The following is a 17841-nucleotide window of genomic DNA, read 5'->3' as shown; positions in this document are numbered from 1 at the left end:
CCGGGCCGGGCCGAGCGGCTCCGCCTCCGCGCAGGGAGCAGCGAGGTCGGGAGGGGAGCGCCCATCCCCGCGGCGGCGGCGGCCGCGCTTTCCCCGCGGCGGCGCAGGAGGATGCGGGGCGGTGCGGGGCTGTGAGCGATGGAGGGGGCCCTGTACAAGTGGACCAACTACCTGGCGGGTAGGCGCCGGCGCCGGGGCCGGGGGCGGCTCGGGGCGGCCGGGCCTGCGGCGCGGCGGAGCCTGCGTGAGGGGCGCCGGGCGCCGGGCACCCGGGGCCTGCGGGGGCTGCGGGCTGACAGCCGGGCCGGGGGCTCTGCCGGGCGGCCCGCGGGCGGCCGCTGCCCCGTGCGGCTCGTTGCGGCTGTCGCATCTTTCCCCTCCATCTTATGTTTGCGGCGCTTAGCCTTGCCGGTATCCCCACGTGCGGCTGAGGAGTCACGCAGGGCTCGGTCTTTAAATGTTGGGTGCTAAATGCTTACCGAGCCTGGATTCTCTTGATCCGATTTGGGACGGTAATTTTTTGGACTCTCTGCGTCTGTATCCTAACCTGTGAAATATGCAAGCAAACTTTGGTTCTGGAGGACACATTCTGGGTAAATGTATTTTGTGAAGTGCTGTGGGCAGAAGCGCACCAAAGGCCTGCGTTTGCTGTCAGAGGTGTTTGGTTCACCCTCTGTCGTAACAGAGTCGTCGCCTCCCCCTGGAGATAGCAGTGGACAGGCTGTACTTCCAAGGGGAAGAAGATTCCTCTTCTGATCCTGTAATTGTGCCTGTAGAGCAGATCAGAGCCGGATCACATACTGTGCCTCACCAGGCCTCTTGGGCGGCTTTGGCAGTGTGTCCGTGCCTTCTTTGCCCTCTCGGTCTTTGCCTGTGCTGTTTTTTAAATTCGGTGAATTCAGGTGTTGAATGTGGAGTGGTGTAAAACTCAGTTCTGAGCGTTTATAAAGTGCAGGCCCTACACTGCAAGGATTGTGTGCTTGCTTGGAATTGAAATGTACGTAGTTTTGTATTTTTCAGAGCAAATCCATGTCCACGTATACTGGCCTACCAGTGAAAGGATTCCATATTTGCGCTGGAATTAAATAGCTATTAGATAAGATATTTTGGTTGCTTCACAGTGAATGCGGGGAGATAGCATAGTGGAAAAAAATGTGGCTATGTATGAAAATGAGTGCAAATTTCTTTTCAAAATAGAATGGTATTTCTCACTTCCATTTTTGTGACCAGAAGTGATTCGGTGAAAGGTAAAAGGTCATGGGTAATGAACCTTTGTGGTGTTTGATGAAAACTTACATGCAGCTAACTTCCACTAAAAGTCAGCAGTCCTCTAACATACTGAACTGCAGAACCATTCCTTCCGTGTGTGTAGCCCAGCTGACAGCATCTGCTCCAGTTGCATTTGAAAATTATAGTGTCAGAAATTCCCCAGAATTTCCTGAATATGAGGGAAACAAATTTAAAAAAAAAAAAAAAAGAAAGCATATCAGTGAATTTTTTCAAAGTTGTTATCAACTTTCTTGTTACTCTGGTATATGTTTTTGTAGCCAAAAATAGGCTGCGGTATTTGTGGTACTATTTACAGTAGAAGCCAAGCAGCAAAGAAGCTTGTTATTGTTGCTTGTGGAAAACATTATTTAGTTTCCTCCTTCTTACTTAAATAATACATGTTCATCTAAGGACATGTGAAGGAATGTATTAAATATTTTGTTGAATACAGGACACTTTATTTGCCCAAATTCAAGTAGGAAGTGGCTTTGTTCTTTTACTTACTTCTGTGAGGCACCGGGGTCCTTTAAATCCCTTGCAGATGTTTTTTTCAAAGCCAGCATAATATGAGGCTGAATTAATCATCCATATAGGGTCCCTTTTTATCAGAATAACACTGTTCAGAAAGGCACTGACATGGACATGCACTTAGGAGATAAGGACAGTACATAGTCGATGTTTTGCAACACGACATAGCTTAAAACAAACACGAGTGCGTTTCTGAGCTGCCTTTTACACGACGGGGTCTTCCATACAGTCATTTCATGGCTGTTTGCATATTACTGTAGTGTAAGTTGTGGTGTGCACATATAACTTGAAATCTTTCCTGTGGGAACTGGGGTCCCTCAGTGTTTTTACTTTTTTTTTTTCATTCTTTTTTTCTGTGAGAATGTGGATCTGCTTATTAATTACTCATCTGCATTTTGAATGATAAAGATGTTTACCATTATAGCTAATAAATAACTTAAAAAAATAAAGTTACGCATTATAATTTCCTTATCCTGGAACTGTGACATGATGTAATGTGGTCTGGTCCTGCACTTTCTGAATTGGTGTTAAAATTGGTAATGACTGCACGTGAGCAGTATGAAGCCTCTAGTGGATGCCTGAGGAAGCCTCTGGTGTTAGAGTGCGGTGCTGCTGGGTGGCTGCAGCTTGTTCTCTCAGGATGACAGGATGGTGAACACCGCGGACCACACTGTCATATCGCCAGATGTGTCGAGTTCTTGGCTGCACAGCTACTGCTGTTCCAAGCCATAAGCCAAGCAGGAAGGTATACGCTTGGTCTCAGGTTGTAAAATAGAGGGAGAGTCTGCTCCTATTGTCTATCCGACCCAGGCTGTAATAGGCCTGAGTGCTTGCTATCTTCTACTGGAATGTTTTAGTTCTAGGTTGTTTTTAGAAACCAAGGTGCTTTGCTAGGCAAAAATATTCATATCTGGTAGTATTAAAAAATAGAGTACCCATCCACTGAGTGTTGAGCTTTATAAAATAGCTGTAAAATAAATTAAGAGATAAATTATTGTCAAGGCCCTCTCTGATTAAAATAAATCAGCATTTCTACTTGGTGTAATGCTGCATAGAGTTCTCAGAGAGAGTTGCATGTGCATGTGTACACTGCTCTCTTTTGTAGACATAATGAAGTCAGAGATCATTAAATAGTTTTGCTGATGTAAAGCTGGTGAAAACAGTAGTAGGGGAGCTGGCGTATGCTGTCCTCACAAGTGGACTCTTAGTAATGTAAGCCATGTCTCAATTCCCAGCACAATGCCTGCCATTAAATTGTTGTTGACAGTGGAGCTGGGCTACTTTCAGAGAAAACAGTATGTCAGTAGTTAAGTGTGAAATATAGACATTTTCACTGAAATATAGTAGGCAGAGAGAGGAGAATGAACATAGTTTGTGATGACAGTCATTTATTTCTGGGACTACAGTCTAAAGGAAGTCTACCTGAAAAATATATTTAAAAAAGGATTTTTCTTCAGAGGTATGTGATTTATCAGTCTTCAAAATGGGATTCCATAGTGGCTAAATTAAAATTTCATTCTGCGGTAGAATGGAGTATAGTGAACACTGAAATACTGCCAATCTGTCATTCAAAATGAATGGGAATGAAATAGCTGTATAATACTGGTTTGATTGTAGAGCAGCTCCGGTCTTCGGACCACAGATTCTTTACTTCCTGGTGTGTCATGGGAGTAGTGTAATGTTTGCATCTTTTGTAAAAGTTTTAGCAGCCAAAGAGCTGAATTAAATTTGCAATTTAGTAATTAGACTAAACGTTCTTTTTCCTGTTTTCGATCTTGCTAGGTTGGCAGCCTCGGTGGTTTGTTTTAGACAATGGGATATTGTCATACTATGATTCACAAGATGATGTTTGCAAAGGCAGCAAAGGAAGTATAAAGATGGCTGTGTGTGAAATAAAAGGTAAGAATTAAGTTTCTGCTAGAAGAAATTTTAGCTGTCAGGGAGACAAGAAGAGATCACCAATTTTGCATGACAAACTTTTCTCCTCTGTTTTTGTATATTTATAGTCCAATGTCATTAGTTTACAAATAATAACGAATGTGAATTATGAAATGGGGACAAAGAAAAATGTTTTTCACACTTGGAGCTCTTTTTTGAGAATTAGAACTCATCATATTATATGAATATAATGGACTGTAAATGGAGTCCACCTCAATTCTTGTCTCTAGGACTCTGGGACCTGAAGACAGGTTTAATCTAGAAAGGCAATTCAGTTTTTAGTCCTCCGTAAATATTGTCCTTGCAACAAAACTCTTCAGTTTCTCATATTTAGATCAGGGTTGGAGTGTAAAAGTTACTACAGATTCATGCAGTGAATTCTCAATGCAGTAAGGGAACCCCATTTTACTTGAGTTTAGTCACTGTTTGTTTAGTGTCTGTTATTCCTGCCTTTTCACTTGAAGGCATGGGCTTTCTGTTATTTGGCAGCAGCACATTGTGATTTACTGTATTACTGTGGTGTACTGTATTACTAAATACTTTGATTTATTTTTAATAAATAATTGTTACCAGATTGTGTTTTGTTTTTTTTTTTTTTTCAAAGTTGTTCTTTTATTCTTCTCTATCGTAAGTTCATGCAACAGACAACACCAGAATGGAGCTAATCATCCCAGGGGAACAGCATTTCTATATGAAAGCAGTTAATGCAGCTGAAAGGCAGAGGTGGCTGGTAGCACTGGGGAGTGCAAAAGCCTGTTTAGCAGATACTAGAACAAAAAAAGAAAAAGGTATGTGTGTTACCTTGAGCACTCACAAGCTAACCACTTTTTCAAATGTTTGTTTTCAGGTAATGATAGCACAAATATTGTGTTAGAAATTGAGTACTATTGTCTTTAAAATATGAACTGTAATTATTCCTAGCCATCTGTAATGTAATTTTCCCCATGGTGTTTGAACTGTGCTAGTAAATGATGCAAATCACTGTGTTACATAGTCTGTTTTTGACTTTATTTTGCTGATCATAGGCGTTCTCACTTCTGTGTTTTCTATATTGCCTTTCCATTTTGGATTTCTGTGCTGTCTTCAGATTTGTCCTGCACCTCATATCTGTGTGGCATTCTAGGAATGTTGCTGTGACCATATGAAGTATCAAATTCACAGCTGCCATGAATATGAGTTCTGTTTACTTCAAAGAAACCTGTATCAGTTGCTATCAGTTCAGACTCCTTTCTCTTCTACAAATACGCATGTCTGACTAGGAGTCTAACAGTTAGAAGGACAGGGAGTTTAAACTCAAAGTCCATGGGGTTTCGGTGTCTAATTCCCTGGGCCCTTTTTGAGAAAATACATGCATCTTAGTTATATGCCTAGTATATTTTTACAGACATTCCAGCGGTGATATTCTGTGTCTTTATTCTGTCCAAGTTTTGAAAAATCACTTGTATGTAAAACCAATCACATGCTTCATTGTTAAAATTCCTGAATGTATTCAGCTCTGTCCTTGACAGTAAGGCATGTAGAATTTCAGTATGTGGGCATTGTACAAGTTTCCTTTTACTGGAGGAAAAAAAAAACAAAAACACTAAAACACACTGGATGAAATTACCTCCACCGAAGGAAGTCAATATAACCCATGAGAATATATATTTTTTTGAATGTCTTGATGTAACCGTTTACCCACTGTAACGGGGATAAATTTCATCTACTGATTTTTTTCCTACATTACGCTGTAACTAAGAAAGGTTTCAACTTTATCTTTTCTTGTTATATGCCTCTGTCATTGTGGTCATTAAAGTAGCATCAGTTATCAAAAAGTACAAACTCTGGTGTCTGCAAGTATAGTTCTTGATTCATTGCAGAATCCAATTTTTCTCAAATTCAAGTGATAGCTTAAGCAAATTTTTAAATCAATATTTAGATTTAAATGAGAAGTGCACTTAAAAATTAGAATATGTAATAAATTATATTGCATAAATTGACATTTCCTTTATTTTTTATAGAAATAAGTGAGACCAATGAATCTCTTAAAACCAAAATGTCCGAACTTCGTCTCTACTGTGATCTTTTAATGCAGCAAGTTCATACAATACAAGAATTTGTTCACCGTGATGAGACTCGTTCTCCTCCCAGCATTGAGGTATTGAATTTCTAGAATGGCATTGGAGAACCTGATTACATAGTTCAACTAAAGTTTCTGCTGACATCTTCTGCTTTTTTCCCTTCTTCTGAATGTTGGGAGTTTTAACTCAGATTTAAGTCAGATTTTGAGTGGTTGTGTGTACATAATGCTGACATTGATTATAAGTGCACAAAGAACCTGTATGATTTAATTTTAACCATAAAATGTATTAGGAATCAATTGTGTTATTGAGTCATTTGGTTAAAAGGCCAGAAGAGCTGTCACATCAGCTATATAGTAATTTGTCTTGTTTCAGATCTCTGTTATGTGCAGAGTGGTTGAAACTATCTATCTTGTTTGTCCATTCTTTACTTCCTTTAGGAGAGTATTCCATTTTGTTGTCAGTGAGAGCTAGTGTTACAGGTATCGGTGTGGTGGTTTTACTCGGGTGGGCGGCCAAGCTCCACGACAACCGCTCTCTCACTCCCCGTCCTGAAAGAGGAACGGGGAGAAAATACGATGAAAAGGGCTCAAGGGTTGAGATAAGGACGAGGAGATCGTGCAGTAATTATTGTGATGGGCAAAACAGACTCAGCATAGGGAGATAGTAAGATTTATTACTTACTACTAACAAGCTAGAGAAGTAAGAAACAAAGGAAAGAAACCAAAAGCACCTTCCCCCCCATCCACCCTCTTCCACCTCCTCCCCACGAGTGGTGCAGGGGAACGGGGGAATGGGGGTTATGGTTAGTCTATAGCGCTTCTTCGCCGCCGCTCCTTCTCGGTCACTCTCGTTCCCTGTGCTGTGGGGTCCCTCCCACGGGATGCAGTCCTTGCTGAACTGATCCGGTTTGGGCTGCCCACAGGCAGCAGCTCTTCAAGAACTGCTCCAGATATGGGTCCGTACCACAGGGTCCATCCCTCAGGAGCGAACTGCTCCAACCGGGATCCCCCACGGGCAGCAGCTCCTGCCAGGTCACCTGCTCCTGTGTGGTCTCCTCTCCACGGGCTGCAGGTCTGGCCCGGAATCTGCTCTGGCAGCGTTCTTCCACGGGCCACAGTCTCCGTCGGTGCAGGTCCACCTGCTCCATTGTGGTCTCCTCCAGGGGCTGCAGAGTAGAACCCTGCTCCACCGTGGTTCTCCATGGGCTGCAGGGGGACAGCCTGCTTCACCATGGTCCTCACCACAGACCGCAGCGGATTTCTGCTCTGGCACCTGGAGCACCTCTCCCCCTCCTTCTTCACTGACCTTGGCCCCTGCAAGGCTGTTCCTCACTCCTCTCACTCTCCCAGCTGCTGTGTGTTGCAGTGTTTTTTTTTTCCCTGTCTTAAATATGCTCTCACAGAGGCGCAAAACAACATCACTTATTGGCTCAGCTCTGGTCAGCAGTGGGGCCCTTACCAAACATGGGGCAACTTCTAGATCCTTCTCACAGAAGCCACCCTTATGGCCACCTGCTACCAAAACCTTGCCACGTAAACCCACTATGATCGGAAACCTGCCAAGTCTCTCCGAATATACTCAAATAAAAGTATTCTAGTATTTCTGTTTTTGAATGAAAGTTAATGCTGGGCCTCATTCTTTATACTCTTGAATAGTGTGTGGAAAATACTGTAGTCCACTTCACTGAAAGGTTGGTGGTTGAAGCCCACCCAGGGACAGGGCTGTTCTTCCCTGGGGTTACCTTATGGTGGCCTTCCAGTACCTAAAGGGGGCCTACGAGAAAGCAGGAGAGGGATTCCTTATCAGGGAGTGTAGTGATAGGACAAGGAGTAATGGTTTTAAACTAGACTAGATTTAGATTAGATATTTGGAAGAAACTCTTTAATACGAGGGTGGTGAGGCACAGGAACAGGTTACCCAGAGAAGCTGTGGATGCCCCATGCCTAGAAGTTCCCAAAGCCAGGTTGGATGGGGCTTTGAGCAAACTGGTCGAGGGGGAGGCATCCCTGCCCATGGCAGGGGGTTGGAATTAGGTGATCTTTAAGGTCCTTTCCAATCCAAACTGTTCTATGATTCTGTGACTTATGGCAAATTAAAGCAAGGTGTCGATACTTTGTTGCAACAGAGAAAATGGCTGTCAGTTTGCAACAGCAAAGTGAAATTGGCCTGCAGAATCGTTGCACTGGAGCGATAAAGCTGTTCACATGCCATTCTTTTATTTCACTGACCTTCTGATACCAGATAGCTATTCTGAGACAAGCTACTTGTATTTACAGTAAAAACATTATAGCATCATTGGCTGATACCCTAAAAAATTCAGATGTCAGAAAGAGTGCTATCACATTTAGTTGCTTAATTGACCTCAATGTAAGTGTACGTTTGATTAAGTAAATGGGAAATGGAAGTTATCACTAGTTCTTAGTGGTAAGGAGGGAAATAAGTGGGTATGGGGGGGGGGATTGTATTTGCATTTTTTTTTCTTGCTTATGCTTGTGCTTTCATTTATTTTCAGAACATGAATGAAGCCTCTTCCTTGCTTAGTGCCACCTGTAATACATTTATCACAACACTTGAAGAATGTGTGAAGATTGCTAATGCCAAGTTTAAGCCAGAAATGTTCCAGCTGCCTCACCCTGATCCCTTGGTTTCTCCTGTGTCACCATCACCTGTCCAAATGGTTTAGACATTTTAAAATACTATTTTTTCTAAGTGTCATGTAGTTGGTTAGATATGGGGAAGAATGGCAGAAGACTATAGTATTGCTGTGTGCTATGACATCAGCAAATGAAATCTTGACACTACTGTGATCAGTGCGGGTCCTAAATATTTTATAAATCAATACTTCTCTGTTTCCAGTCTTCGTCTGCTACCATTCACATAATCAGGGTAATTTGTCATATGTGTCAAGACCCTGTACTGAGATATCTCATAAATAAATGAGATTTAATTTTTCCTCAGTTAAACAGACAACTGCCTTGTGACTTGAAGAACTTCAGCAACAAAGGTTATTTTTCAATGTATATAATTCAAAAATGTTCATATTAATATAACATGCCCTTATTTACCAAAAAGGTAAATAATGGTAAAGATACTCGCATAACTCTTCATTACTAATTATTTCTTTTAGGAGGACAGTGTATGTGAAATCATCTTAAATGTCTTACTGATCACGTATGTAGTTTCTAAGATAGGCTGTGTTGTAGGATTCTCTTGTGGGAGTCCCTTTCTTTGTACTTGGATATTGGCCTTTTATCTTCCATCCCATCAAACGACGTACGATTCTGTATGTCATTTGTATAACTTAATAACTTTCACACATAGAGATTCGGCAGTGATATCAGAAGAACCGCAAAGAATCAAGAGGCAGACTTTTGGCTTTATTGTGTAATGGAGAATTTAAACTGGCTTTTGGTGGGGGAAAATACTTCAATATTTCTATATCATGTCAATTTACGAGTTGCTCTCTAACTAGATTGTATTCTGTGTAGTAAATTGCATTTCCTGTGTGAATGCTTTAAAACTTTTAATATTGGTAACAATCCATCCATTTCCATATAGTTAAAGCAGACTTCCCGTTAAGAACAGTTATTTTTCATTTATATATAAAAAAAAAGAGATTACCCACCCTCTTTATAGAGGCTGTAAATAGAGTATAAATTAGTGTAGGTATGTATACTATTCTTGAAAGTAGCTTGTGGCATTTTTTTTTCTTCCTAGATGAAGCGTTCCATTAGCCACCCTGGTCCTTGTTATTCAGAAAGGTAATTTTCTATTTCATTTTTTTTTCTTAATTTCTTAAAACACCTCCCTGAACATGCTGGCATTAAAATAAAAGTATGAGAGAAATTTTTCACTTGGGAAAATAATTAAATGGCATAAATTGATCTAATTTTGAAAACTAAGGAGCAGATTATTGGTGTCAGTGGCAAATAATGGAGCTCATTGTGTCATAATGTCTCTCATACTTGCCCTGTAAATATTTCTTCATGCTAGAAACGTTATGCAAATGACTTCTTCTGCTTGCAAACACTGTATTACATTTTTATTTCAATTTTCAGGCATTGAAATTGTGAAAATCAAAATGTTCTGTTGACTCTGTTATTTTTGTCTTAGTGAAAAACATTGATATTTACAAACTAAAAACCAGAATTATTTTAGAGTATGTTAAGCTTGTGTGGGTTGTTACAGAATTTACTTACTAATATATCTTGTTTCATTTGTAGGAATAATCACTCTGTAAAAGAACCAATTTCATCCCTTCACCGATTATCACAGCGACGCAGAAGAACATACTCAGATACAGAATCTTACAGTGATAATCCCGTGGAAGATTCTCAGAGTAAGTTTGGAAAAGGGATGGTTTTCTTTTTTATCTTTATGTAGAATTTATTACCCTGTTTACAGCAACTGTTTTAGTGCTGATATCAGTATGAGAAAAAAGAGTTGGTTGTAAGGTTGCAACATTATAAATCGAAGCACTTGTGTAGGTTTTTATGTAGCTGACTTTTGCTAGCTTTCATTGGTGTTGAAAAGGATCTTACAGCTGGAGCAGTTGTACTGAAATCAGTAGGACTGCTTGTTATCTAAAATGGAGATCCAACCAGAACAAGAGTGTTTGTACTAAAAGGACCTTGCATGAACATTATTTTGGTATGTGATGTGGTATACTGTTACTTGCTATCTGCTTGTTATTACTAAAAAAAATCTCCTTTCTTTGGTCCCGCTGAATGGGGGGCGGGGGTGGTGGTGGTTAATTTCTCCACAGTGCATTGCTGAAAGATCATTCATTTCAGTGTCTGCTGCTTGCCTGTTGTGGAGAGCAGCACTGTTCTGAAATAGTGCAGCCTTGCTAATAATAAATAAAAACAACCAAAAAATGATAAAGTGATGTCATATTCAGAATATTAGACCCTACTGGTTAGAGGGGCCTACTGAGTGAGTTAGTATCCAGTTCTGTCTTTTTAAGTCTTGAATCTTGCTTTCCTTTTGACTCCATCCTAACTCCTCTCAGGGAGACTTTAACATGACTAGTTCTTCTTGGCTAGTTCTGGTTTAGTCTTGCTTCCTTCTGGAGTTCCTAGTGCCTCATTTGGATTGAAAAAAAACTGGGGCCTGTGCAGTGCTGAAAGTCCATGCAAGTCCAAAGAGGTACTAATGCTTTACACTATCACGGCACAAGTATTTGCACCGCCACACCATCTTCTTGGTTCTCTGATGCTCACATATTGCAGGACAACCACCACTTTCATCTCACTTACCTGCCACCTGTTTAGGGTCTGCTAGCACCTATCCCAAGCTAATAAACTTAGTTTAGACCCCAGCCTGCATCTCACTGCCTAGGTAGTTGCAGATCAGTCTTGCTTTCTGTAACCTAAGTCTGTTGTTGTTAACATCTGGACCTTCTCCTGGGGTTGGTCACCCAGTCTGGTTCTTTTCAGAACTGATGAGAAGTCTTGTGTGTTTCTGCTAATACCAGACTTTTTTGGTTCCTTACTAGCTCTAGCTTCTAGCTCACTTTCTTTTTCCTTTTTTTTTTTTTTCCTTTGTTAGAAGTTCCCTCTATTACTTTTTAGTTATCTTAGTTCATTCTCTTTTGTGCCAGGTAGCCTAGCAATACTGAACTTGCAGGAAGTCGAAGTCATCCATCTCATTTTGATAATAGAAAATATTTTAATTAAATATTATTGATTCATCAGTTTTTCTTCAAAAAAATTTTCTTCATCATACAGAATTTGTCTGCACCTCACAGATTACTGCTGTTCATAATATAAAAATCATTGTTTAAAAGAAAAATGTTACCACATTTATACTAACTGAAAATTCTTTGCATCTGTCACCCTTGGCCGTGGTATTAATTGAAGTATTTTTGGAGAAGTCCGATAGGAAATAGCAAATAGAATAACTGACAGATTGGATGAGGGTTTTTTCATTGAAATTTAAATACTTATTGATATCTTCATAGGATCTGCTCACTGTTCTAGAAGTGCTGTCAATGGAGATCTGGTGGTATCATCAACCATTCCTGAAGAAAATAGATCAGTATCAAACGAAAGATCTGAACTGGAAGAGACTTTCTCATCCTTTTCTTCATGAAGAAATTGAAAGTATTCAATTTTCTATAAATAATGCTATGCAAAGGCTGCTGTAATTATACTGTTGTTATAGAAAGTAGTCATTTCCCTTTTTAGAAGGATTTCTCTGCACTTTATAGAATAACATAAAAACTATCTTCGAAGTGTATTTTATCTTTATATAGTTTATTTGCAAGAGTATTTTCCTAATATTTCACAGTTTGAATGTGCATTTTTTGGAACAAATGATGGTTTAACAGATAAGCATCTACATTTGTAAATGTTGCTCTTTTTAAAGTGTGAAGGTCTGACTGATACATTAGTAAATCTACAGGTTAAAAACTTTAGCAAAAAGGTTTATTTTTTTTGGAGAAAATGTAATTTGTGCCATGGGCCTGCTGGTCATTTGTACAAGCAATCTGCCTGGAGCTTTGATAGCCCTGCAGTGGCTTTTTTGCCTGCATAAGGGCTGTGGGACTGGGCACTAATAAGTCTACTCTAGCAGCTTAATGGTAATTGACATTGCCTTCTTTAAAAACACAAGGATATACATAATCCGGTCCTTATTTTTAGCCAATGAAAGTAGAAATGTTTAGTGTATTTTTCTAAACAAAAATATGAAAATAACTTAATATGAAGCATTTGTACCAAGCATTGGATATTTAATAATTTTTATTTATTTATTCTTTTTTGCATCAGAATTTTTTTACCTAATTTCACTACTAAAGATCCGAGGATCTACTAAAGGCTTCAAAATGTCCATAAATTGTTTCTGGGGTGTGTAGCATCACAATTAGCTAATGCAACAAGACTAAGATTTACTCTGCTCACTTGAGATGTGTTTTTAGCAAAGTATTATAGAAGTAAGAGCTGAACCTATTAGACCATGAAGCTGCTGTTGAAATGGATATTTGTATCTATACATATTTTATTTATGACATATTTATACAAGAGAAAGCTTGTGATTTGGTGACTCCTTTATATCATTTCAAGGTGGTATAAACTGTGAGATGGATTCTGCTCTCAGTTACATCAGTGTAAATTTGCATTAACTGTAAGTGAGATCGGATTCTGACTCTGAATAATTCATGAGTTATATAGTATAACAGTGCCTATTAGCACCTTGGTCCATAAGGTTGCTAGAGTTAGCACTGTAAACTTTGGGGGATTTTTTGGGGGTATTCATTTAGGGATAAACTTGGTCTATAAAGTCTTAGCTGTAGAGCACTTTAAGCAAGCCATTTACTGTTTTTGATTTACACAATTCCTAAATAAATGCACAGGGTTTTTTGCACTCAAGCACATACCAAAATCTGTTCTTATAAACCAGTCTTTAATTTGGTCTATCTTGTCTTCCTTTGGTGTATATGAATAATTCGGTGTTTTTGAAGCAGTGTGGAAAAGACAGATGGGCTTGGAACGGAAATTTTCATTATAAACTTCTGTTACGTTGATTCATCTAAATCAAAAAAGGTCCAAATGTTGAGGAAAAACAGAACCTGTTGCCTGTCTAGCCTAACAGGTTTTGAACCGTTATGTTGGGGATCAAATGGAATTGAAGGTCTTGTGTGAGTAAAGTTATTTATGGATACTAGCTCAGAGCTGTTATTTGTGCTCAGTTTTCATGCAACTAGCATTTGCATATCAGCCACACACATGCTTGTACATTTTTCCTGAAATTTTGCTTTAATGTATTCTTTATGACACTTAAGACAATTGTAAAAATAAGTATTAAAGACATGTTCAGAGAAGTAAACAACATATTGCTGAGTGTTTCATTGAATCATATACATTGCTTTATAGCTACTTATTGAAATTTCACTGAGGTTTCTTCCAGATTGTACAGAGTTAAGTTCATGTCACATCAACAGGTATCTATTTCTGGCTTCCAGCTACTACAGAAAAAATAGTTCGGACTCCACATTGTGCGAAAAAAGATCGTTGAGACTGATTTGTGCATGTAGTTGTAAATCAGCATTTTAAATACTGCTGATAAAATATTTGTAATAGGATTGGTTAGACGCAGGTTGTAAGGCTTAGATTCCAGCACAACAGTTATATAATTACTTCAGCACTGTGTTGGGTTTCTTTATGTGACTGAAGCTGGTATTATGTCTTAATATATAGGCAACATGTTCTTGCTAAAGTTAGATCATCCTTTTTATCTACCTCTGCTAAACTCTATGGCTAAAATCCTAAAATGTATTTAAAGGAAATCAGTGAAGATATGCCATCATACTTTTGGCATCAGGATCTAAGAAGTAATTTTGGAAAATGATACTGTGGAAGAACCACAGTGGTCCATGTATGGTAAGATTAGAAAACTCTATATGCTCTTTTCATTTCCAGGGTTAGGGGAGAGCTAATCAGCAACTGATAATTATATTGTTACTCTTTCTGGTGGAGAATGGGAGCTGAATGTCAACATAGGATATGTAATTGATGCTTCTAGTTTTGATCTCGCTTGCTTCCGAAGAGCTCCCAGTGAAACCAAATTCATTTTTTAAAGCATTTATCACTTAAAGGATATAAGCATACTACATATACTTAGGCTAAAAGTGCTAATTTCTAGTTACTGACTTTTATCTATGAAGTTTCTAACATTAGATGATTAGAAATGGAATGCACTTAAATGACATACCAGCTTGTACTCTATAAAGAATTAATGATCAAGCACTCAGAATAATGTGGAAATTCATGAATACTTACATTACAATGTTCAGAGTCTAAAACTCAGAAAATTAATGTTTGTATTTCTTTTCACTCGTTGTATGGAAGTATAGTGAGTAAATTAGCTTATAGTGTCAGTTTGATTTCCCTCCTCCCCCGCCCCAAGTGGAGGTCAGTTTTTGGAATACAGGCATTGCTATATCCCAAAACATACATACATACATTGCAATGCATAAAATTTTTGCATTTAATTTATTTTGAAAATGACATAAGTATTTGTGTTACAGTTAATTTCACAAACTGTGAACTTAAATTTTGCTCATTACACCACAATCAGTATAGGTATTGTAGCTGTTGTTACTGCTGATGTTACTCTTAGCAACTTTTTACAGAGGTATAATACACGAATGGAGGAAACTTCTTTGTCTGAAACCTGTTTTTTTCAGGTGATCCTCGTTATTCAGCTTTTAAAGTGTTAATGTAAAACATACCTGTCATTCTTTGCTGACTACTTCCAGGGCTGAACCTAAGCATTTCAGATCAACCTCTAGAAGGGAATGTTACTGATTAAAAGGGAGGAGGTGTCGTGTAGAAATTGAGTGACCAAAGCCACAGCTGCTATCCTGAAAATATCTGCTGCTTAACATTGAAGACCAAAGGATCATACAGATTATTATTTCACTTGTAAAGCTCATCAGATGATTGTAACACCCTTAGAATTGTCACTGTCTCAGAAGGACTCAGCAGCTTAGCAGCTAGTTTAAGCAATGAAATGATAAGAGATTCAGAAACTAAGCATTCCTCTACCCATAGAGCAGAGCGACCCATTCTTCGTTATTTTGTAGAGGATGTCTAATACACAAGCATGACCAAGTTTACTAGAAGGTGAGTGTACTGGGCTCCACTTTATAACATGCTAAAAGAAATGTATTACAATTTTTGTTCCCACTGTGTACAATACTGATTTGAAGGTGCCATTTAGGAATTTAATTGCTTCAGTTGGCATTTTAGTATTTGTTAAGCCTGCATGAGCAATTCAGAATATTGTTTGGCAAGTGAGTGCTATAAGAAAGTAGTCACACCATTTCCCTGCATTGCTGTCTGGTACCTTCTTTTTCTTCAGGGTAGGACACTGTAGGTACGTTTGTAGCCATATCCTGACCATTCTTAACTAGTACTCATATGGGAGAGAGAGATAAAGGTAAGAGCACAACTGTATTTTATGGCTCTGTTTAAAAAAAACAAGCAAATCAAATGCATTATGTTTAAAGAAATGGGTAAATACATGGCTCCAAGGGTGTTGATTAAGGATACTAAAGGTAATTCTCAGTTCAAAGGGGGGGTGGGAGGGTCAGGATTTAAGAATGTCACATGCTTTCCTCCATATTCTCTTGAGCTAAATGTTGCTTTGGCTATTTCTGTATCTATCTTCACCTTCTTGGCTGCCCAGACATTTTCTGCAAAGTTTCGATGACAGTTGCAGCAGCAGGGTGCTGTTACCTTACATGGATCTGACTCATTTTTCTATGCACTATCGCTGTGACATGTCATTCTTTGTCTAAATGTCTTCAGACGTCAGTGCTAGCATATACTAGTATATTTTTGTGAACTTGGTCCTGTAGTGCAATGGTTTTGTTTTTAAACAGAGCAAGTGTCAGCCTGTAAAGTAAAAATATCCCAGTATTCTACCTGAATAGAGTAGGCAAATAATTTCAAATGTTCATGCTTCATTTTATGAATTTATTTTTATTCAGAGACTGCTTAATCTGTTGTCTGAGAATTGTAATCTGAGAATTGTTTTGAGATGTCTTCTATGAAACTGAAGAAGACTGAAACTTTATGTTGTGACTTTATCAATGTCACCTCTACATTAGCATTCATTTAGTAGTCCTGTAAAAAACAATGGCTCAGCAGGTTGGCATGTAGAATTATCTATTAAAATTGTACTTCAGCAAATCCTCTAAGTGCTTTAAATTCTATTTTTAGGCGCGGGAGTGACTCATCAGCTTAAAGTTAGGTGTGCTTGTTTAAGTACCATGCAGAGTTCAGGCAGCATTACAGACAGAACAAACTTGCTTATGCTGCCACACCAGAATGTTTTCCACTTGATCATGGAAATGTGTCTAGATTCAGTAGAGGACATTGAAGACTGAATTTTCAATAGCATTTGCGGAATAGAATCCATGCTTAAGTCTGCAGTTTTTTTTTTTTGGTGACTATTACTTTCTGATGAGACTACTGGCTAGCCCATTTTTAGTGGTAATATTGTCAAATATATGTGCATACAAGTTGCTGAAACAAGGCTGGCTGGCTGTACCTGTGTATCTTTGTGTGTTGTCTTGAAAATTATTTTTTAATACCTGTAATGGTATTAGAATGAGATGGTTTCTTGAGCTTTTTTTTTTTCTTGTTTTTTTTTTTTTCCCCTTTGAATGCTTTAACAACTAAAATTAATGGCCTTTTTAAAACCTTACTTTGTTCATTTTTACTTTTGCCTGTAAGGAAAAAGTACTGCACACTCTCACAATCCTTTGTCGTCTTCATTGCTTCTAAATGGTTCCATCACTTGAAAATGTCTGGATCTTGTCCTGACCCAAAATTTAGCTTCTGAAATCCATATTTTGACTTTAGACCTTGTTTCATCTCCATTTATTAGCCAGAGAGCAGCTCACTTTGGCTCTGGCTTTGTGACTTTAACACTATCTGTGTGATGCTGAGCTTGCACCATGGATGATTTCAGCCCTGTTAGTGCTGTATAGCACTAAGCTAAGATACCCTGTTGAGAAGCAAGGTCTGTTTTCCCAGCTGGTGAATGGTGCTAGATCTTGTGTTTCTGGTAACCTAGGTAGGCTGATTAGCATGGGGCTTGAGGGTGTTAAGCCTCTGTGTACACTGCACAGTCTAAGTCCCCAGCTATGACAACATATCTAGGAATGTTTCATACTTCAGCTAAAACACGTTCTCATGCTCTTGGTAGGTTCACAGTGGTGTGAGTGCTGCAGCAGATGATTTTGAGGGCATTTACACTCAAGCTGTGGCTTCAAATAGTGATTTTATTTATTTATTTTTTAAGTACCTTAAAATTATTAAATACAAGCAGCTTTGTTTAAATTGCCCTGTCAAATTCTATTACTATAAAATTTTCTTCAGAATTTTTATATCCCTACTAGCTTGTCTGTGGTAGCCGTTAGAAATGTGTTAACAACAAGAAAGATAAATGTCAGGTGAGTGCAGGCCCCCCCCCGCCCCCCGCCACCAGCCCCAGGGGTGGAACTGCCCTGCCTGGTAAGAGTGTAGAGTAG

The 17841-nt window shown here is 38.9% G+C and overlaps 1 protein-coding gene across 3 annotated transcripts; it reads left to right on the top strand.

The window, feature by feature from the left end:
* The first annotated feature begins 39 nt into the window (after positions 1–39).
* PLEKHA3 (pleckstrin homology domain containing A3) lies at positions 40–13630 on the top strand. 3 transcript variants are annotated; one of them, XM_080599545.1, is made up of 8 exons: positions 40–178; positions 3580–3696; positions 4368–4523; positions 5736–5872; positions 8311–8475; positions 9516–9559; positions 10022–10137; positions 11780–13630. In XM_080599545.1, the coding sequence occupies exons 1-8, from the start codon at positions 139–141 to the stop codon at positions 11944–11946; spliced, it is 942 nt and encodes a 313-aa protein (XP_080455671.1). In that variant the 5' UTR covers positions 40–138; the 3' UTR covers positions 11947–13630. The 3 variants fall into 3 exon arrangements, with proteins under 3 accessions (XP_080455671.1, XP_080455669.1, XP_080455670.1); XM_080599543.1 differs by having other exon boundaries at positions 11761–13630; XM_080599544.1 differs by having other exon boundaries at positions 140–178; positions 4340–4523; positions 11761–13630.
* The last annotated feature ends 4211 nt before the right edge of the window (positions 13631–17841 follow it).

The sequence above is a fragment of the Anser brachyrhynchus genome, assembly GCF_964034855.1.
Source record: "Anser brachyrhynchus genome assembly, chromosome: 7".
Taxonomy (NCBI): Eukaryota; Metazoa; Chordata; class Aves; order Anseriformes; family Anatidae; genus Anser; species Anser brachyrhynchus.
This window is presented reverse-complemented; position numbering and strand designations above follow the sequence as displayed.